This window comes from Pteronotus mesoamericanus, unplaced genomic scaffold (assembly GCF_021234165.1).
Source record: "Pteronotus mesoamericanus isolate MK-2021 breed Mesoamerican mustached bat unplaced genomic scaffold, CSHL_Meso_final contig_27, whole genome shotgun sequence".
In the NCBI taxonomy this organism is placed as follows: Eukaryota; Metazoa; Chordata; class Mammalia; order Chiroptera; family Mormoopidae; genus Pteronotus; species Pteronotus mesoamericanus.
The window spans coordinates 7,121,836-7,144,349 of NW_026555115.1; the positions used below are offsets into that span (position 1 = coordinate 7,121,836).

Here is a 22,514-nt window from a genome sequence, read left to right on the forward strand (position 1 = left end):
AGAGAGACAATGACAGTGCAGTGCCGTTATGTAATCCAAATTAATTTTCCTTGATTGGGACCACTTACACACCTTAGAATAAAACAGAACTGTGGTGATTGTTTTTTTCAAGTGTGTCTGTTTCTGAATTTAACTGGTTCTGCTTATCCTGGAAGGTCCCTGGGTGAGTGCTTAGGGCCGATACATGCCAGCATTAGAAGGGGAAAAAAGAATTTTATTTATTGCCACTAATCCTCATGTGTCGCACACCCAAATCTAGGATTTTCCTGTTCCTGCCTGGAGTATCCCAGGGTGCATGGTTTATCCACAATTAAAACAGACCGTAGGTTGCTCATCTCACCAGAAAGTTGCTCCCTTAAGCAGACACAGATTACAAGCTGGGCTCTGGCTGCCTGGGAAAGCCAGAGGATTTATGTTAGCCAACCTGACTGGGACCTCAGCAGCCACACTCTGCTTTACATACTGAAGAGCTGAAAAGGCAAATATGAAAGTTCTCCTGTCACTGCAAGAACAGGAGGTTGGCAGGCCTGGACATGGGAGAAGGGCAGAGCTTTACTTACAGAAATCAATTGCCCGGATTCTGTCCACCAAAACAAATGCTCTGTCTCCCCAGGGGTGCTCACAGGAGGAGGAGCTGTGAGTGCCCTGGAGCCAGGTCCTGGCTAGGTACCCATGGGCAGATCATATCTATCCCTGAGCCTCTCTTAAAATGGAGTTAGTGCCCTACAAGGATGCCGTGAGCCACTGTGAGGAATTATGTGTGAAAGAAAGATAAGTATTTTGCTATTATTCTTAGGGTATGTGGTCCCATTGCCATTTTCCCTGACTAAGCTACCAATCAGCCATTTCTCAGTTAGTAGAAGGCAGCAAGAGAGAGGCCAGAGAACTCCCACCCTGGGCCTGAGAACAGTCCAGATCACTGTTTGCAAACTGTGATTGGTACTCATTGGTGATCATGAAATCAATTTGGTGGTTTACAGCCAGATTTTTAAAGTATGAAACAGAATAGAATGGGATGGAAAACATCACAGTGCTTATCATGTTGTAAGGATAAATATTTTTTAAGTTGTGTTGCTTCAGTAATTATATACATATATGTATGTGTGTACATACACATACACACCACACACATATGTGGTTTGCCTGGTTTTTACTGGGCATTAGTGTCAAATGTGATTCTCACTGAACCACCATCAAAAAAGTTTGAAGTCACAGAGCTTTCTTGATCTATTGACTCAGATGCTTGGGAGTGCCTTAGGATGGCCCTGGAAGTAGGTTTTTGCCAGTCTCTTGGGTGTGCATGATGCAGTCAGTGTGTGGCAGCCTCTGCAGAGGGACACGGGTTTGGAGCCAGCGGACCTGAGTTTCAGTTCCAGGGTTGCCACTCTCCAGCCCTGCACCATTAGACAGTTGTTTAGCCTCTATGAGCATCTGTATCCTCACTTATGTCTGTGTCCACCTCCTGTGGTCATGAGTAGAATTTGAGTTGAGGACACATAAAGTGTATGAGTTGAAGACATGTAAATGTCACATGGCCCAATAGTGGCTGTATGATTTCCGAGGTAAGCATCAATCTCCTGTGAAGTTAGAAGTGCCAACAAGGAGCAAGCTGGACCGCATTTCCTTCCTCTGGCACACATGACTGCAGATGTTACCAGGGCTTATAAACTGGCTATGGAGATGCCATGGTTATCAATGGGCCTAGACTGACCCCTGATTCTTTACTGCTTTATTTAGCTAAAAACCATCAAAACAGTACATTGATTCCATAGAGGGGACTTGTGCTTACGTTTATCTTTTTATTTTCATGGCTGTTTTCAAAGTATTCAACTTCAGTTTTTGTTTATTTGGGTGGTGGTGGTAGGGTTTTGATCTGGTTTGGTCTGTGCTAACTGCTCCTAATTAAGCCAGTTAAACATCATTAAATTGCAGGAGAGCATCCAAGGTGGCAGAGTAGGTGGGAGCTGCACTCATGTCCTCTCATTACCCCATCAAAATTACAATTAAATTATAACAGCCAACCTGGAGAATGATCTGAAGACTAGCTGAACAAAAGTCATATAAGTAAGGATATAAAGGAGAAGCCATGTGGAGACTGGTAGGAGAGGTAGAAACACAAAACAGGCTGGTCCCACACCCATGTGAGGTAGTTGAGAATCCAAAGGGATGTCTTAGCTGCAAAGATCCCCACTAAACAGTGAGGTCCTAAGAGGTCCCAGAATCGACACACACTGTTGCTGACCTCAGACCACAACAGAGCACCACCCAATTGCTCCACAAGTAGCACACTCGGAGGGAGGTCTCAGCAGGCACCAGACCCTGCAGGGCAAATTCCACTTCATAGGGTCAGCTCCTACACAGTAGCTTGTACGCTGTGGTCATGGCCTATCCTTACACATCCAGCCAGCCTGAGGGTCAGCCCTACCCACAGACATGCTAACAGCAATCAAGGCTCAACTACAACAGGAGAGCACACGTAACACATGCAAGGGACACTCCTGGAGCACCCATTTCAGGGGATCAGGGAGACTGCAACACTGGGTCCTACAGGACACCTACTACATAAGACCACCATGCCAAGACTGGGAGATATGGCAGATCTACCTAATACATAGGAAAAAAAATAGAGAGAGGCAGCCAAAATGAGGAGACAAATAAACATGGCCCAAATGAAAGAAAAGGACAAAACTCCAGAAAAAGAACTAAACGAAATGGAGGCAAGCAATCTACCATATTCAGAGTATAAAACACTGGTTGTAAGGATGCTTAAGGAACTTCATGAAAACTTCACAAAGAGAGAGCAAGCATAAAAAAGGACATAGGAACCATAAAAAAGAACCACTTGGAAATGAAGAATACAAAAACTGAAATGAAGATTATACTAGAAAGAATCAATAACAGATTAAATGAAGCAGAGGATCAAATCAGCAATTTGGAAGGCAAGGTAGCAGAAAACACCCAATCAGAGCAACAAAAAGAAAAAAATTTTAAAAATAAGGATAGTTTTGCCTTGGCTGGTGTGACTCAGTGGATTGAGTACTGGCCTGTGAACCAAAAGGTTCGATTCCCACTCGGCACATGCCTGGGATGTGGGTCAGGTTCCCAGTTGGGGGTGTACAAGAGGCAATTGATTGTTGTGTTTCTTGCACATCGATGTTTCTCTCCCTCTCTTTCTCCCTCCCTTCCCCTTTCTCTAAGAATAAATAAATCTTTAAAATAATTAAATTAAATTAAAAATGGGGATAGTTTAAGGGACTTTTGAGACAACCTCAGGCCTAACAACATCTGCATCATAGGGAGTACCAGAAGGAGAAGAGAGAGACCAAGGCATTGAGATCCTATTTGAAGGCGAAATGACTGAAAACTTCCCTAACCTGTTGAAAAAAATATATACACAAGTCCTAGAAGCACAGATGAACCCAAAGAGGCCCACACCAAGACACATGACAATTACAAAAACCAAAGGTTAAAGTCAAAGAGAGAATCTTAAAAGCAGCAAGAAAAAGACAGATAACTCCCTTAATACTGTCAGCTGATTTCTCCACAGAAATTTTTCAGGCCAGAAGGTATTAGCACAAAATATTCAAAGTGATAAAAAGCAAGGAACTACAACCAAGACTACTCCACCCAGGAAGGCTATCATTTAAAATTAAAGGAGAAATAAAGGGCTTCCCAGACAGAAAAAGATAAAGGAGTTCTGGCTATTCTGATGGAGTGCTTGCCTGCGAACCAAAAGGTTGCTGGTTCAATTTCCAGTCAGGGCACATGCCTGGGTTGCAGGCCAGGTCCTCCCCTGGGGGTGTATGAGAGGCAACTGATCAATGTATCTCTTGTACTTCGATATTTCTCTCCCTCTCTCTCCCTAACCCTCTCTCTAAAAATAAAGTCTTTTTTCTTTAAAAGAAAAAGCTAAAGGAATTCATCACCACTAAAACAGTATTATAAGAAACATTAAAGGGACTTCTTCAAAAAAAAGGGAAAAAGGAACATAAATATGAGGAATAAAATGGCAACAACTATTTACCTATCGATAATCACTTTAAATGCAAATAAATTAAATGGTCCACTCAAAAGACATAGGGTAGCTGAATGAATAAGAAAACAAGACCCATATATATGCTGTCAGTAAGAGACCCACTTCATATTGAAAGACACACAGTACTGAATTTAAAGGGAAGGAAAAAGATATTTCATGCAAATAGAAAAAAAAAGCCAGAGTAGCAATGCTTATATCAGACAAAATAGACTTTAAAACAAAGGCTAAACTAAGAGATAAAGAAGGACATTACATAATGATTAAAGGATCAATCCAAGAGGATATAACTATTTATACACCCAATATAGGAGCACCTATATCAAGCAACTATCGATGGACATGAAGGGAGATGTCGACAATAATATACTCATAGTAGGGGACTTTCACACCATTGCCATCAATGCACAGATCTTCCAGACAGGAAGTCAACAAGGAAACAACAGCCTTAAATGACACACTAGATCAGATGGATTTAATTGATATCTTCAGAGTATTTCACCCCAAAGCAGCAGAATATATTCTTTTCAAGCACATATGGAACATTTTCTAGGACAGACCACATGATAGGACACAAAACAAGTATCAGTAAATTTAAGATTGAAATCATATCAAGCACCTTCTCTGGCCATAATGGTATGAAGCTAGGAATCAATCACAAGAATAAACCTGAAAAGCACACAAAGACATGGAGGCTAAATAAGATGTCACTAAACAATGCATGGGTTAATAATGAGATTGAGTAAGAAACCCAAAGATATCTTGAAACAAATGAAAATGAGAACACAACAACCCCTAATTTATGGGACACAATGAAAGCAGTCCTAAGAAGGAAATTCATAGCAATACTGGTGTATCTCAAGAAACAAGAAAAGCCTCAAATACACAATCTAACTTTACACTTAAAGGAATTTGAAAAAGAACAATAAAAAAGCCCAAAGTAACCTGAAGGAAGGAAATAATAAATATCAGAGCAAAAATAAACAAAATGGAATCTAAAAAAAATACAAAAGATCAATGAAACCAAGAGCTGGTTCTTTGAAAAGATAAACCTTTAATCAGACTCATAAAGAAAAAAGGAGAGAGGACCCAAATATATAAAACAAGAAATGAAAGAGAAAAATGACAAGTGACAACACAGAAACACAAAAGATAGCCCTGGCTGGTGTGACTCAGTGGACTGAGCACCAGCCTGCCGACTGAAAGGTCTCCGGTTTGGTTCCCAGTTAGGGAACATGCCTGGGTTGTGGGCCAGGTCCCTGGTTAGAGGCATGTGAGATGCAACCAACTGATGTATCTCCTTCTCTTCCTCCCTTCCTGTCTCCCTAAAGTAAATAAATGAAATTTTTAAAAAATACAAAGGATTTTATGAAACTACTTCATACAAATATGCCAACAAATTGGACAATCTGGAAGATATGGATAAATTTCTGAAAATATACAATCTTCTAAGACTGAATCAAGAAGAAACAGAAAGTCTGAACAGACTGATTACAACCAACAAAATCGAATCAGTAATCCAAAAACTCTCAACAGGCAAATGTCCTGGACTGGATGGCTTCACTGGTGAATTTTACCAAACAGTCAAAGAAGAATTAACAGCTGTCCTTCTCAAACTATTCCAAAAAATTCAAGAGGAATTGACTCCCAAGCTCATTTAATAGGGCCAGCATTTTCCTGATTCCAAAACAAGACAAAGGCATTACATTTTTAAAAAGGGAAATTAGCCCTGACTGGTGTAGCTCAGAGGATTGAGCACCAGCCCACAAACCAAAGGTCACCAGGTCAAGTCTCAGTCAGGGCACATGCCTGAGTTGCAGATAAGGTCCCCAGCTGGGTATGTGCAAGAGGCAAACATCTCTTGTGCATTAATCTTTCTCTCCCTCTCTCCCTCCTGCCCCCTCTTTCCAAAAATAAATAAATAAAATCTTTTTTAAAATAAATAAATAGAAAAATTATAAGCCATTATCCCTGATTAACATAGATGCAAAAATCCTCAACAAAATATTAGCAAATTGATTTCAGCAACACATTACAAAGGTTATACACTATGATCAAATGGAATTTAATCCTAGGGTGCAGGTTTGTTTGAGTATTTGCAAGTCAATTAATGTGATATACCACATAAACAAAATAAAGGATAAAAATCATGATCATATTAACATACAGAAAAACATTTGACAAAATTGAATATTCATTTATTCAACTCAGCAAAGTGGGAATAGATGTTACATACCTCAACATAATAAAGGCCATATATGCCAGCCAGGGCAGCAATTTTTTTCTGATATATATCCTTGGGCAAGGAAAACAAAACAAAAATTGAAAAATGGGACTACATTAAACTAAGAAGTTTTTGCACAGCAGAGGAAACAGTCAACAAAATGAACCCACTCAATAGGAGAACGTATTCACCAATGACACATATGACAAGGGGTTAATACCCACAATTTAAAAAAAAAACTCATATATCTCAACACCTGAAAATACTCCACTACAATATAAAAATGGACAGAGGACCTGAATAGACACTTCTCCAAAGAGGACATACTGATGGCCAATAGACATATGAAAAGATGCTCAATGTCACTAACCATTAGAGAAATGCAAATTAAAACCACAATGAGGGACCTGGCCAGGTAGCCCAGTTAGTGCATCCTCCTGATATGCCAAGGTTGTGGGTTCAATCCCTAGTCAGGGCACAGACAAGAATCAACCAATGAATGCTTAAATAAGTGGAACAAGAAATCAATGTTTCTCTCGCTTGCTCACTCTCAAATCGGTAAATAAAAAAATTTAAAAAGAAAACATAATGAGATATCACCTCATACCTGTTAGAATGGCTGTCATCAGGAAGTCAACAAACAATGAGTGCTGGCAAGGATGGTGAGACAAGGGATCCCTCATGCCCTGTTGGTGGGAATGCAGATTGGTGAAGCCACTATGGAAAACAGTATGGAGGTTCCTCAAAAAATTAAAAATGGCACTACCTTGCTACCCAGCAATTTCACTTCTGAGCGTTCATTTGAAGGAACCCAAAATACTAATGTGGAATGATATATTCACCCCTGTGTTCATTGCAGCATTGTTTACAATAGCCAATATATAGAAGTGCAACCCAGGTGACCATTGTGGATAGAAAAGTTTCGGTACATATCTACAATGGAATATTACAGGGCCTTAAAAAAGAATGAAATCTCTGGTATGACTCAGTGGATTGAGCACTGGCCTGTGAACCATAGGTTCACCGGTTCGATTCCCAGTTAGGGCACATGCTTGGGTTGCGGGCCAGGTCCCCAGTAGGGGGTGTTCAAGAGGCAATACACATTGATGTTTTCCTCTTTCTCCTTCACTTCTTCTCTCCAAAAATAAATAAATAAAAATTGTTTAAAAAGAATGAAATCTTACCATTTGTGACAACATGGGTGGACCTAGGGTATATTATGCTAAGTGAAATAAGTCAGAGAAAGACAAATACCATATGATTTCACCTAAATGTGGAATCTAAAAAACAAAATAAATGAACAAACAGAACAGAAACAGAGTCATAGATGCAGAAAACAAACTAATGGTGGCCATAGACAAGCAGGTTGGGAGACTTGGTGAAAATGGTGAAGAGATTAAGAAGTAAAAGTTGATAGTTACAAACTAGTCACTGGATGTAAAGTACAGCACAGGAAATGTGTTCAATAATATTGTAATAACTATGGTGCCAGATGGGTACCTGAAATATCAGTGGGATCAGTTTGTAAATTATATAATTGTCTAACTACAATGCTACACTGGAAACTAACATAAAATAATATTGGATGTCAACTGTAATTGAAAAGTAAAATTTAAAGAAGGGAGAGAAAAAAATTGTTAGACTGAAGAATACCCAGGTAGGTGCAGCTCACCTGGTCAGGGAAATTAGAGTTCAGCTCTTAGCACCTCAGATAGAGGAACTTTGTGTGGCCTCACTCACTCCAGCCACTGGTCAGAAATAATGACAGATACTAGCTCCAACCCAGCTTTGGGAGCAATTGTCCAGTGACTCTTGATGCCACAGTAATTGAGCCCCAGTAGGAACTACCCACTACCTGGCTGCTGCTTTTTTGCTAACGAGCTTACATATAATAAAAATGGCTCTAATACCCTTTAGGTCTGTCCATGTTGTCATAAATGGTTAAGATTTCATTCTTTGTTACGGCTGAGTAATATTCCATGTACCGCAGCTTTTTTATCTACTTGTCTATTGATGAGCACTTGGGTTTCTTCCATAGCTTGGCTATTGTAAATAACACTACAATGGACATAGGGGTGCATATATTCTTCTGAATTAGTGTTTTGGGTGTCTTGAGATAAATACTCAGAAGTGGAACTTCTGGATTGTAAGGCAGTTCCATTTTTAATTTGTTAAGGAACATCTGTGCTGTTTTCCATAGTGGTTTTTAATCAGCCTTCATTCTACCGACAGTGCATGAAGGTTCCTTTTTCTTCACATCCTCATATGAAATAAGTACAGGGGCAAATACCATATGATTTCACTTACATATAGAATCTAAAAAACAAAACAAACTAACAAAATTGAAACAGATTCATAGACATAGAGAATGGACTGGTGGTTGCCAGAAGGTAGGGGCATTGGGGAACTGGGTGAAAATGGTGAAGGGATTAAAAAGTACAAATTGGTAGTTACAAAATGATCTCTGAGATGTAAAGTACAGCATAGGGAATATAGTTAATAATATTGTAATAGCTATGTGTGGTGGTGGGTAGGTACTGGAAATATTGGGAGGGCCACTTTGTTAAGTCTATGATTGTCTAACCACAATACTGTATACCTGAAACTAATACGCAATAATATTGACAGTAAACTATAATTGAAAAATAAAAATAAGCAAAAAATATAATATATAACAATATTATTTTTTAAAAATGACCCTAGCTTGTCCAGTGTAGATATTAATTCCCTCATGACAATGCCTCTCTTTCTTTCTTTTGTTCCCCTTTCTGGGATTTTTTAATTGTTCGCAAGGAGACAGAGTTTAGGAGAACAAACTTGCTGGAATCATACACATTTTCACTGGGATTGGAGAGCCACAAGTCCCTTTGTTTGTTACTCACTGGCCTTTGGCTATCAGCACTCTCTATGAACCACTGCTCCTGGATGGGACTTTCTGACATCTGTCACTTTGGGATTTGGGGTGGCAAAAGGATGAGGATGTATGAATGGGAGCAGCACCTCCATGCTCCCAGTGTGTGTCCTGCCTGCCCAGCACAACACATTTTCCACTTAGGTGCTGGGGACGGTGGCTCCAGGGCACGTCACTGAGGGAGATGCTCAGGACTCACTAGGGCCACCAGGGCTAGGATCCGCGGCCTGGGTGGGTTCTCATTGCTGCAGCACCTGGGAAGCCTCCCGAAGCAGAGTGTGGGCACATCAAGGCCCTCAGTGGGTCTTCGTCAAAGGAACAGATAGGTCCAGCTTCACCCCAACTAATCGCCTGAGCGGAGGGCCTGTGAAGACTTAACCTGAAGCTAAAAGGGCCTGCATGATGAGAAATCTCCTAAATTAGTGATTCTTTGTCCTGGCTACACATTGGCATCATCGCCGAACTTCTAGAAGCATCTGAAGCCTGAGCCTTGGGCATTAATATGGTTTCCCAACCTCCTCAGGTGATTTTAATGTATAGCCAGATTTGAAAACCACATTCTTAAACTATGATAAACGGTCAGGGATGAAAGGTACTTCCCAACCATCTCAGCAAATCCCATAAATCCACATGAGTAGGCTGAGCAAGGGTTTGGGGCTGGGCAGCTGGCTGAGGTATGTCAGGATGGTCATCAGAACTGTTCAAGATTAATTTCTGATGATTGATGCTGGTATCTTCTTATTTCCCCCCTCCCTCAATTTATTTTATTGGGGTAAAATACAGATAACATAAAATTTATCATCTTAACCATTTCTAAGCAACAATATAGTTAGAGGCATTAAGTACAATTATAAGGTTGTACAACCATCACCACCATCCATCTCCAGAACTCTTTTTATCTTGCAAAACTAAAACTCGGTATGCATTAAATAAAAACTTCCCATTCCCCTGCACACACCCCCGTCCCCTGACAACCACCATTCTACTTCTGTCTCTGTGAATTTGACTGCTCAGGTGCCTCATAAGAGTGGAATCATACAGCATCTTTTTGTGGCTGGCTTATCTCACATGTGTCACAATTTCCTTCCCTCTTAAGCCTTAATTTATATTGTTTATCCATTCATTTGTCAATGGGCACTTCTATATTTTAGCTACTATGAATACTGCGTCTATGAACGTGGGTGTACATGTATCACTGAAGACCCTGCTTTCAATCTTTTGGCTATCTATCCAGAAGTGAAATTGCTGGATCACATGATAATTCTATTTTTATTATTTGAGGAACTGCAATACTGTTTTCCATAGTGGCTGTACCATTTTACATTCCCACAATGCAGTTTGTTTCCAATTTCTCCACATCCTCACCATCACTTGTAATTTTTTGTTTTGTTTTTTATAGTAGCCATCCTAAAGGGGATCTCATCGTGGTTTTGATTTGCCTTTCCCTAATGATTTGTGATGTTGAACATCTCTTAATGTACTATTGGCCATTCATGTATCTTCTTTGAAGAAATTTTTATTCAATTTCTTTGCCTATTTTTGAATTGCATTGTTTACTTTTTTCCTGTTTAATTTAAGAGATCGCTACATATCTGGATATTAATCCCTTGACAGATATATGATTTGCAGATATATTCAGAGCTTGGAAACCAAGTCTTCTTCCATATCAATAGATCAGAACTTAGAAAAGGTGGTTGTTCACAACTTGCTAGGAGATTTGGAATTTTTGATATGTTCATCTGGAAGTGACAAGGATTTGGTTACATGTGACTCAGATCTCAATTTGAGGGCTGACCATTCTAATATGACATATGACGTAACTGGGTAGTGGCACAAAACCAACCATGGCTTTTCCCAACTGGCTATGCTGAGCTGGGAATTTGTTAAGGATGGGATAAAAGGATCCTTGATGTGGTGACAAAGCCAAGAATGGCCAGAGATGGCTAGGAAGGGTAGAGATTGGGGATCTTTGGCAGCTAGTATTTTATTTGAGGTCAAAAATATTGTACTTGGAAATCTGTCTATGAACTTATAACAAATAGGCATTAGAAAATGCTTATTATTATTATATTCAGTAAAAACATTACAAGCATTTCTTCCAAAGCATGTTCCTCCACTTAATGAGGTTCGCCATCCTGATGTTTGTACTGGAGCAGGTACCAGCGAAGCTCCCCCAACACTAGGGAAGAGGAAGCGTGAGGCATGGTAGCAGAGTCAAACCCACTTAGACATGTGTTCTGAGGAGAGTGCAAACAAGACAGTGTCCCTCAACTGAGCCCCTGGATCAATGCTAACAAGCTGGGCTGGAAGGAAATCCAAGAGGTCCAATTGCAGCTTCCCTGTGGAAAACTCAAAACCAACCTATGAAGAGGACCCTGAGGTAGCATTGTGCTGCCACATTTCAATGAAACCTTTGCATTGTGTCCTTGGAGAAAATGCATTTGTGTTCATTGCTTAATGGATCACTGCTATTTTCATTCATTATGTAACAAACACAGGTCTCTGCCTCTCCAAATCTTTCCATGGCTCCTCCTTGGTGCTTACAGAATCAATCAGATTTGTCCATACCTCTCCTTGCCCCCATAAAGACCTAATCTTTGATGCACTCTCCTCTCCATCTGCCTGCTTTGTCTTGGGTCTGGAAAATACTGGTCTACACAGCACTGCTCCTACATCTCTGACCTTAGTGTTTGGAATCACTTCTCACTGAGGCTGAGTGACTCACCCAGGGTCACAGCACCAGTCAAGGCGAGTGCCAGCGGTAGAATCTATGTTACATCATTTGCACTTCATAAGAAACCTTTGTATGTATCAGTATACTGGCTTTATATATATATATACTTAGAAACAAAACAAGCAACAAATTATATATGTATCTGTAACAAATTGGGATCAGTCTTGACATTAAACCTTATCATGGACCAAAATGTGCCATACTAATGACGGGAGTTTAGCACAATGACAAGCATGGAGACTGAAATTTAGATCAGTAAGTCTTAACAGTTTGCCTGCTGTATTTGTAATAACCATTTTCCTCTGGACTGTCTAAGCAAAAAAAAATGTAACTAACCCCTTCATCTCCTTTTATACTTATTTGGAAATTTTAGTTTTAATGTTTAACTGGCATGGATCAATAGAGTTGGGATTTAGTTTTTAAGGAAAATTCATTAGCTAACTTCCACTTAATCTAGATCCTTTATTTTATTGAAATATATAATTAACCGAAGAAAAGATTCTTCTTGGGAGTATGTTGTCATTTAAAGAGATTTCCCTTCATTTAAACTAAATTACTGTTTTATTTTGATCTTCATATTTCTGTATATTTGTCTTCACAATGCTTACATCAGATTTGGTGTACTGAACAAATGAACCTTTCATTTAAAAAAAAAAAAAAAAGAAAAAGAAACCTGACATGCAAAAGGCTCCCAAGGTTGGAGTTATGGAGCAACACTCCCCAGCTCTTCTCCCGTATGGTTCCCACAGACACTCCTGTGTAGGCACTTGACCAGGGGCTGACCTTAGCTGGAAGTGACCTGTATGTGGCTTAAGGGGTGCAGCACTCTGTTGTAGCCTGGCCTGGACTGTTTTCTTTAGGATTTGCAAAGGTGTTGATCTCCCCATGGTCATTAAGTTCCTTTCCGGTGGGAGAGTAAGTTCTGCCTGGTATCCATGACTCAGTGTGTGGTCAGGAGGTGAAGGACCAGCACCCACAAAGAGCATCTGTGTGGTATCCTGGGCTTTATATACAGTGGCAGGTCACCCAGCTTCCAGGCCCCAGTGAGCCACTATTGATGCTGTCCAAGCACCAAGTACATTTTTAACTTTTTGTTTACCTTTAAATCAACTTAGAATCAATTCCCTTTTTTATCTGGCCTAAGGCCAAACATTATCTGTGAAATGAAGATTTTGGTATGCTGGTAGGCACTTGTTTACTCTAATATGCACTCAAACATAAACACAACTGCTAAAATATTTTTAAACTTCTTTGAACATCTAAAGACCTCTGGTGAGATGAGAGAGGGTTTGGGGGGCTGGGTAGAAGAGGTTAAGGGATTAGGAAGTACAGAGTGGCAGCTACAGAATGGTCATGAGGATATGAGATATAATAGAGGTAACGTGGTCAATACTATTGTAATAACTATGTATGGTGTCAGGTGGGTATTGGTTTTATCTGGCTGATCACTTAGTGGGTTGTATAGTGTCTAATCACAGGGTTTTACACCTGAAACTAATATAATATGGTATGTCAGTTGTAATTGAAAAATAAAAAATTATTTAAAGTCAAATAAAATAAAATGAAGTCCACTCTTAGTGATCAAAGGCATGAATAACAGTTATTTTATTGAATCCTCATGAATCAGTCAATCTTTATATACTGTAAGGGTAGAAGTATTATTCCTGTTTTTCTATTGGGGAAACTGAGGCTCAGGGAGTTTAGGTAGTGACAAGATCATACACAGAGTGAGTGATAGGGCAGAGATTTGAACCCAGAGCCCTGACTGCTAAAGTCATATTCCTTCTTTCCCCTCTGCCGTGCAAGCAGTGACACAGTGGCGGAATTGTTGTGTCCATCATCCCCTGGCCCTCACTCCCGCCTCCTTTCTTCTGCAGTCCACTCTAGGTTTTGTGGCCCTGGTGCTGAGCACCCTGCACACGCTCACCTATGGCTGGACCCGTGCCTTTGAGGAGAGCCGCTACAAGTTCTACCTGCCTCCCACCTTCACACTCACGCTGCTGGTGCCCTGCGTCGTCATCCTAGCCAAGGTCCTGTTCTTCCTGCCCTGCTTAAGCCGCAGACTCTCCAAGATCCGGAGGGGTTGGGAGAAGGACAACGCTGTCAAGTTCACACTGCCAATGGACCACGCCTTGACCCAGAAGACAAGCCATGTGTGAAGAGCTTGTACCTGGCTTCGGAAACCAGATGCAGGCAGGACAGTGCCCTGAGCCTGTCAGGGTTGTTTTTTTTTTCCCTTGATTGTGCAGTATGGTGTGATTGTACACAAATTGGTGGTTTGAGGTCCGAATTCCTGGGATGCCAATGTATTCAATAATATTCAGAATGACACACGTGTGTGTGTGATACATAGGTTCATATATATTTCGTGTATATATATATATATACATATATACATATATATATGTATATATATCAGGATTTGCAATTATACTTACTTAGCTAAAATGTTGAGTCCCTAAGGTTTCAACTAATAGATTTAAAAGCAAGTGCCAGATGTTAGGAGAAAGCAGCTCACATTCTTAGGGCATTTGCAGAGATATACACACACATTTTGCACAGAAAAGACAATGAGGGGCTTGTCCCTTGGTGGAGTCAGTCCATTTATGCCTCCCACTCCCCTTTTGCTACTTTTCCAAGGCTTTTGCATAGCTGGGGCCCTAACGTAGTGGGCAGACAGGAGCTCTGCCCGGAGCCTGACTCCACCTGGCACCAGGATGAAGAGTTACTAGTGAGAAAGGGGCGCAGCTGCTTCCCTGACCAACCGCCTGTGGGTGAAGCGAGGTTGGGTGGGGAGGGGATCCTGGTGTCTGTGCCCTGGCAACCAATTGAAGGCCCTTCCTTTGCCAGGTAGGGGCATAGGGAGGGAGGTTGGGGTTGAAGCTGCTCCCCCTAATCTTCCCTAAGATGGGAGAATTTTTCCTTAAAGTCAGAAGTCACCACTGCGGCTGCAAATTGGTCCTCCTGTGGGAGTGTGAAGTTACCTCCTTCCCGGAGCCACTAATGAATCCTGTCTTGACAACAAATGTAATTTCTTTGCTTCCTTTAAGTTGGTGATGACCGTTCTTTCGACCACTGTGCCTTCTCACTTTTATATCATTAGTGTGAATGTGTCCAGGAAGGCCTAGAGCAGACCCTCCAACAGTCAGTCCATGGGGAGGGAACACAAAGCAGAGCACTTAGAATAACAGGGAGCCTTTCTCTGACCCCGCCCAGAGGGCTGAAGGACTGACTGTCTTCGTTAAATCAGTCCTGTGGAAAAACACTGGGATCTCTTCAAATGTCCTCCGATACCACAGGGCAGAGAGCCTGCCTTCCAAGCACCCAGAAACCACGCTGTTCCAAGTTCCTCTTAAAGGAGGGTTACATTTCAAAATACCTAGGAATATCTTTTCCACCAAAGCTACCAACTTGAAATTCTGCTGCCCCAAAGCCTAGGAGGCTGGGCACAGCCAGGGCCACAGGCCATGTGCCCTTGAATCATACTCCATCCTCACTGATTCATACTGAAACTGTTTTTACTTCCCCTGTGAACAAGCAGGTGTTCTCCACTGAGCCCCAGCTCCTGGCATAACCAATGTGATCTGTCATTTCCATAAAAGAAGCACCTTGAACACAAAGTGGGTCGGATCCTGATAGAAGACATAAGTGAGATGCACGCTGAACTCTACTATGAATGGGGGACTGTGGGTCACGTTCATATTTCTTAGATCTCCTGGGCCAGAGGGCATGTTAGGGTGAACAAAGAGTCTAGTCGGCAAAGGCTGAGCAGATAATGCTGGAGGGAGAGGATGCCCCTGCTTCCCCAGGGAGGTATCATGAGTTCATGTCTGTGGAACGCATCAGGGTCCTTTAGTGAAATGAGAGGGAAAAAGCCAAGTGCAAGAATATCTCATTAGGCCAGTGACTAATGGAGGGAAGGCAGTGCCGTGAAGCTGTTGCTTCCTGCAGATATTTTCCGTCTGCTGCTCCAACACTGAGCAGCGGGCGTTTGTCTCCTAAATTGGCCCTGATGAAGTGGCAGCAGTGGCCGTAGAGAGGCTCTCTGCAAAGAAGGCAGGTGAAGCAGAGGTTTAAGCATTTGCTTGGCAAAATGAGGGCCCAGCAGTTTCCTGTTCACAGGTAGCAGGGAGAACATGGCCCACTGGAACCCACCTAGGCTCCCCAACCCCAGTCAGTATTGGCCGCCTTCCTTCTCCAAGCCTCCCTGGGCCTTGGGGTTATTACTTATACCAAAGATGCCAATGGAGTAAAGGCCAGTATGCACACCCCTTCCCACCCACATCCTGCTGCAAGTGCTCCTCAGGAGGGAAAGGATGTCAAAGTGGGTGGCAGGAAGGAACAGATAGCAAAGGACCTGCCACCTGCCAACTGGATAACCAACTCATAAAAGGCAGGGAGGGCTATGGAATTGGCCTTGACTTGTGTCTGTGGCTGTGCTTTCCTTCCTCACCAAGCAGTTGGCAACAGCATCCCCAAGAGAGCCAGTCACTCCCTTAGAGCCTGGGAAATTCTGTGTGCCTCTGGGTATAAAAGTGCCTAAACCAACATGCTCTGGAAATCCTGAATGCCATGTCAGAGGTTCATGTTTAAAATGTATGCCATTGAGAGAGTCTCATTTTTACCTTGTAGAGCTTGTCTGAGAAGCAGCGAAAATAAACATCTCCCTTCTGTGAGTTTCAGACTTTTATTTCTGTCATGTCAATCACCTGCCCACTCATTCATTTGTTCATTGGCTTGATGAGCCTTGTGACTGGAGCTTGCTCGGAGTTAGGCAGCATGCGAGGTGAGCACAGAATGATCTGGGCTAGAGCGCACCTCTGAGAAAGGGCAGACATGCAGATATACAACCACAAGCCAATAAGGAAACTTGCAAGATCCAGGTGACAAAATGCAGGGGGACATGAAAGGAGCACCCAAGGCCTGCAGAGGGGCTGGGAAGGCTTTTGGAGGGAGCAGTGTCTGTGCTGTGGCCTGAAGACTGCAGTCTTGAGTGTAGGTTAGAGCAGCAGTGCTTCTCGAACTGGAATGTGCATGGGAGTCGCTTAGGGAATCTTGCTCACACACAGGTTCTGATTCATGGGTCTAGAATGAGGCCTAAGACTGTGCAATTCTAAGAAGGTCCCAAGTGACATGGATGATGTTGATCTGTAGACACTGAGCAACAAGGGCTTAGATGGATTCTTTTGGTCTGCTGTGCTGTAGTCAGCCACCCACAAACTGGTAGACACAGCTCTCCCTGCTGCCCTGTGAATCTTCCCCAGGACCCTGGTGCCCTGGCTATCCCAGTGAGCTTTGACTCTGCATACTTCCCATATGGCTGTAACCACCTTGTTTTCTTTCTTTTTTAAAAAAAGATTTTATTTATTTATTTTTAGAGAGAGGGAGGGAGGGAGAGAAACATCGATGTGAGGGAGATAGATCAGTAGTTTGCCTCTCACATGTCTCTAACTGGTGACCTAGCCAGCAACTCAGGCACTTGACTGGGAATCAAACAGGTGACGTTTCAGTTTGCAGCCAGCACTCAATCCACTGAGCCACACCAGCCAGGACACCATCTTATTTTCTTAAAGACAGAGGCCAAGCCATGCACTCTGTGCTCCCTGTTAGGATGCCCCCTGGTGGTCCCATACATTGGCTCTGGGTCCATCAGGAAAATAGTAACTCTTCAGAGACCACCCAGCCATCATGCAGTCAAGCTTTTCCACTGAAGCAGCCAGAACTGTCTTCCTGCTTAAGGTGGAAAAAAAAGAAGCCCATGTGCAGAAAGCAGACTAATGGCTATAAACCATTTCTTGGGAACAATAATAAAAAAGATGGCCTTGCCATTTTGAGCCCATAATAATGCTGTTCTAAAGAAAGAACCATGGCCAGAAAACAATTTCCCTACAAATGATTGTCAACAGGAAAAATAATCTTGTACTTGGAGTTTTGTTTTTCTACTCTGTGTCTTCCCACACACAATGTTGGGAGAGTTAAGTATAAAAAGAAGTGATAAAATATTTTCATTAAAAATCATTATTCAGGTAACTCACTTAACTAAGGCGGAACCAAAATAACATATTAGTGAGAGAAAAATTATCATTCAGCCATTTGATGAGCTGAATCTTTTCCAAAAGCAATGAAGCGGGCCCCTGGAAATACAGAAGCTTGCACTGGGTTACTTCCCTGACTCTAAAATGAGGAAGTTGGTACAACTAGAGCAGAAACAGTCCCACCAGACCAGCACCAACATTTTCTAACAAATATGTTGAAAATCCCTTTTTATTAATCTAAAATGAAATTCAGAAATAATATCACCTACATATACATAAAGGTTTTTTAAAATCAATTTAAGGTCTTCATTGAAATATCAAGTAGAAATAAGCTATTTTACTCTAAATTATAACTAAAATGAATGGTAATTATAAGTAATGATCTTAGAATAAGTGAGTGGTTTTAAGAGAAATACAATGATATTCAATGAAATATCATTGACCCTTTTAATAACTGACACTTTTAAACAAGGGCTGAAGTGTGTGTGTGAGAGAGAATGTATTCATGTACTGTGAGTGCTTGAAACTGCTGAATACTGTAGAGAAGTCAAGGAGGATGAAGACAAATGTTGCTGGATTTGGAAACATGGAAAATTCATGGTGAAAATTTCACTGGAGTGTTGGGTGTAAAATCAAGATTGGTGTGTAATGAGTGAGAAGTAAGGAAATGGAGACTAATTCTGAACAACTTTTGAGATTGGCTGTGAAGCAAAGGAGAGAGAGGGTTTGTAACAGGAAAGTTATAGGGGGATACAAAGTGGTTTGGTTATTTTGTCCATCATTCTGGCATGAACATAATTTACATGTTTCTGGGAGAGAACAAGAGGAACAGGCATGGGTGAAGATGAGAGAGTGAGAATGAGCACCGGTAGCTTTAGCAAGGAGGGGGCAGAATGTCTTTTAAAATTAGAGAAAAGGATAAGTACCAATGAGGGGAGGGTTCAGCTTTCGTGATGTGAGGTGTGACAATTCTCAAGATGGCTACATCCTTTGTATGAAAGTAGGTACAGTGCCATCTGCTGAGAGTGACAGGGAAGGAAGAAGGTTTGGTCCTGAGGGTTGAAGAGGGAGAAAAAGGTTAAAAAAACTTGGAGAAAGTGAAAAGGGAGCTGACCAGAAAAGCACGGTAGTGGCAGCCAAAACAAAAAACTAAACACACAAACACTTGTTTATAGTATATTTTTTTTTTTGGTCTAATGTTAAACATACTAATTGTGTTTCCTGGGAAGTATGCAAAGTGGAGTTTTTGTTCAGTTAAATTCTGTTTTCCCCACCAATTTTTGTAATCATTCCAGATACTTGATTTTAATCATTTGATCTCTAATAGCCACTCAAAATGCTTTGGCTTCATTTTTGTTTTCTCTGTTCAGAATTGAACAGTCACAAATGGAACCCTTGATGCACTTAGCAACTAAAAAGTTTCCACTGCCAATCCTCCCATAACATAAATAATCAACCCTTGTTTAAGTGCTGATTTCACTTATTGGACTAGAAACCTAGCTTATTTCCATCAAACACAGAGCTTACTCTTGAAAAATCTAATTTTACTCCACAGTTAAAACTTTCCAACTACTGGAGAACTCACCAGGGACTTCACTTCCAGAAGAGACTTCCTGATACAAAGTAAGTAGTTCCTGGACAAAAGACATACTTTTTAAAAGCTGAATTTGTGTTATAAGAAAGGGGGCCTGGCCCTGAGTGGGTCTTGGGGACAGGTTCAGGGGGTGAGCCCAAGATGAGCTGCCGCTGCCCTGTTCCCCCTGGTTGCAAGTCTCACAAGGGCCCTTAGGGATTAGGAGATGCACACCTGTGGTGAAAGAGCATGGGGAAGGGAAAGGTTCAGGTCAGGTCCTGGACAGGAAAGCGTGTACTAGGTCCTTTGTTTTGAGGGTTTTCAAAGGCTGGGGGTTTAAGGGACGTCTTAGGGAGGATCTCAATAGAATATTCATCAGATTTATGCTGATGTACCAAAGTGAGATTTATTCCCTTCATCTGTCCTTGGGTATGGTTGGCAAATGGACCTAATTTGAATTCTGCTATCTCCCCAAGTACAGTAATTTAAGCTATTTACTCTCTGATTGGGGACAAGTGTAAACCATTTACTCTTAAGTCTTCTTGGTTATAGAAAATAGGATTTTGTGAATTACTAGATGGCTATAATTACTTGGCTGTCTAACTATCTGTTTCAGTTTCCCTGTTCTGTTTGTTCTAGCTTACTAGCCTGTCTCAGACCCTTGGGAGATTAAGAGAAATCAGCAGAGCAGATGATAAGTGAGAAAACACACACACACACACACACACACACACACAATAAACAAAACAATGCTCTCCCCTGGCTCCTGGCAGAAGCTAATTCAAGGCCTTTCTGGCGAAAAACAACCTCAGCTCAGATCAACCAATAGGAGCTCAAATCTAAAATCAATAAACCATAGCTTAGAATCACCAAAAACACAACCCCCAAGGACATCAAAGAATAGAATTATCAAATATAGAATGATATACTAAATGCAGAAAAGGAAGTTGAGACTTCCAACCAAGATGGTGACATAGGCAGATAGAGCTCACTTCCTCACACAACCACATAAAAATTACAAATAAAATACAGAACAATCATCAGTCAGAACCATCAGAAATCAAACTGAATGGAAGTCTGACGACTATGGAATTAAAAAACCACACCTATCCAGATTGGTAGGAGGGGTGGAGACACAGAACAGGCTGGTCTCACATCAACAGGGTGGATAAAAATTCAGGAGGGAGACAAAATGGGAGGAGAAAAAGATGGCTGAGGAGTGAAAGAGAGTCACGCTGACCTCCTCCCAAAACCAAACTGGAATTGCAACTAAATAATGGAGTAATCACCTGGAAAGCAGTGGAGCGATAGTGGGAGAGGAGCCTTGGTGCCGCGGACAGTGGATTCGACTCTCACACATCCCAATGGGTGAGAATTACGGTGGAGGTTCGAGAGGGTGGTCTGGGTGCGCACGGGCACTGGCACCAGAGGGACATTGAAACGGCCAGTTAGCGTCCCCCCGAGAAGAACGGGGTCTGAATCATAAACAGGAACCCCTAAACTACAGCAGCTAAAGCCGAGAAAATACAGACAAAACGCAACCCCAAAAAGCTTAGGGGCGCTCTCTGCCAGAGACAGGTGGCTGGGGATGCAAAGAGACATTTAAAGGGCAAACGCAAAAGTTGCAGCGGCAGCCACCCTCCTTGATCGCTGGGTACAGGTGGCAGCAGGGTGGGCTGGTGCCTGGGAAAAGACTGGTGAGGAAAACTTTGTGAAGAGAACTGACACTGCGGCCGGTGGAGCCCGGGTGATAACGCACTTCCCACTCGCCAGCTACCATCTCGCTCAGGCATAAGGGAATCAATTAACCTGCCTTTTGTGCGCTCCGCACACAGCTTGTACGCGTGTGAGCTACGGGGCTGAGTGCAGACTGGCTGGGAGAGCCTTGAAGAGAGACTGGAGACGGAGGCATTGGGGAAAGAACGGGAGGAGGAACCGGGGAGTCCCGACTCCCTCCCCGTTCAGTAGTCTCCTTTGTGGGTTGGAAAGGCGCGACCCCAACGAGGCAGAAGCGGGGCGCGCATGAACCAGACTGCCTGCGATTGAAACGCAGTCCGCACAGTGGTTGGATCCTCGGCCGAAGGGGTCACAGAACTGCCCAGAGGCCCCTGAGGGGAGACTAGAAACGGAGGCATTGGGGAAGGAACGGAGGAGGAACCGGGGAGTCCCCACTCCTTCCTTGCCGAAGTCTCCATTGCGCGGGAAGAGGCCACACCCCCAAAGAGCCAAAAGCCGAAAAGCAAACATAGACACCCCCAAAACACCCAGAGCAGGCGCGCACACTTGCGCCGAGTGACTGGCAAGGGTTGGCGAGCGTGTGTGTGACCCACGCGGGCTGGTGAATGCTTGCACCTGCCGGCAAGGCCTCACACAGACTGGCACCCATATGGCCTGCGAGGGATTGCACAGAGGGGCAAGGGCAGGCATAAATTGACCTACCCGCCGCGATTGCGGAGCAGCCCACAAAATAAGTAGAGCTGCCCAGAGTCCCTGGAGGAGAGACCAGAAACAGGATTAACCGGAGAGTCCTAGAGCTGATTTCCTTCCATTTCCGTAGTCCCCATTTGGCGAGGGCAAGCAACACACCCAAAGAGCCAAAAGCGGGGAAAACACACAATAGAAGACCCTAAACTGACCAGTGCCGCGAAGCTCACGTGCCAGGGAGGCCAGATGAGTACGAGAGGTCGCGAATAAGCCCCCTGGTCTGGGGCAAACACATGCGAGCCCAGGCAGGTGGGGGACCCTGCCTTGCTGGGAACGCGCTCAAGGAGCTCTCGTGAGAGCGCAGAGAGATCCCAAAAAATAGCCCAGCCCTGACCGAAGGGGTCACAGAGCTGCTCCAAGCAGGAGTCAGACACAGGCATTAGACTCCTGAAAGGCTCAAACAAACATCCCAAGGCCCTATAGGGTCAACAACTGACATCATCAGAGGCAAGCCCAGAAAGAAAAGTAAAGGACAAAAATACTTAACAGACTCTCACAAAAATGGGAAGAAAAAGAAGTT

At 42.7% G+C, this 22,514-nt stretch overlaps 1 protein-coding gene across 1 annotated transcript in view; it reads left to right on the forward strand.

Moving 5' to 3' along the window:
• Window positions 1-16,547, forward strand: part of STEAP3 (STEAP3 metalloreductase) — a 51,900-nt gene extending 35,353 nt beyond the window's left edge. Inside the window, exon 5 of the mRNA XM_054575002.1 lies at window positions 13,780-16,547. Coding sequence (XP_054430977.1) covers window positions 13,780-14,061 — 282 coding nt within the window. The 3' untranslated portion in view covers window positions 14,062-16,547. The remainder of the gene's footprint in view (window positions 1-13,779) is intronic.
• Window positions 16,548-22,514: the final 5,967 nt, after the last annotated feature.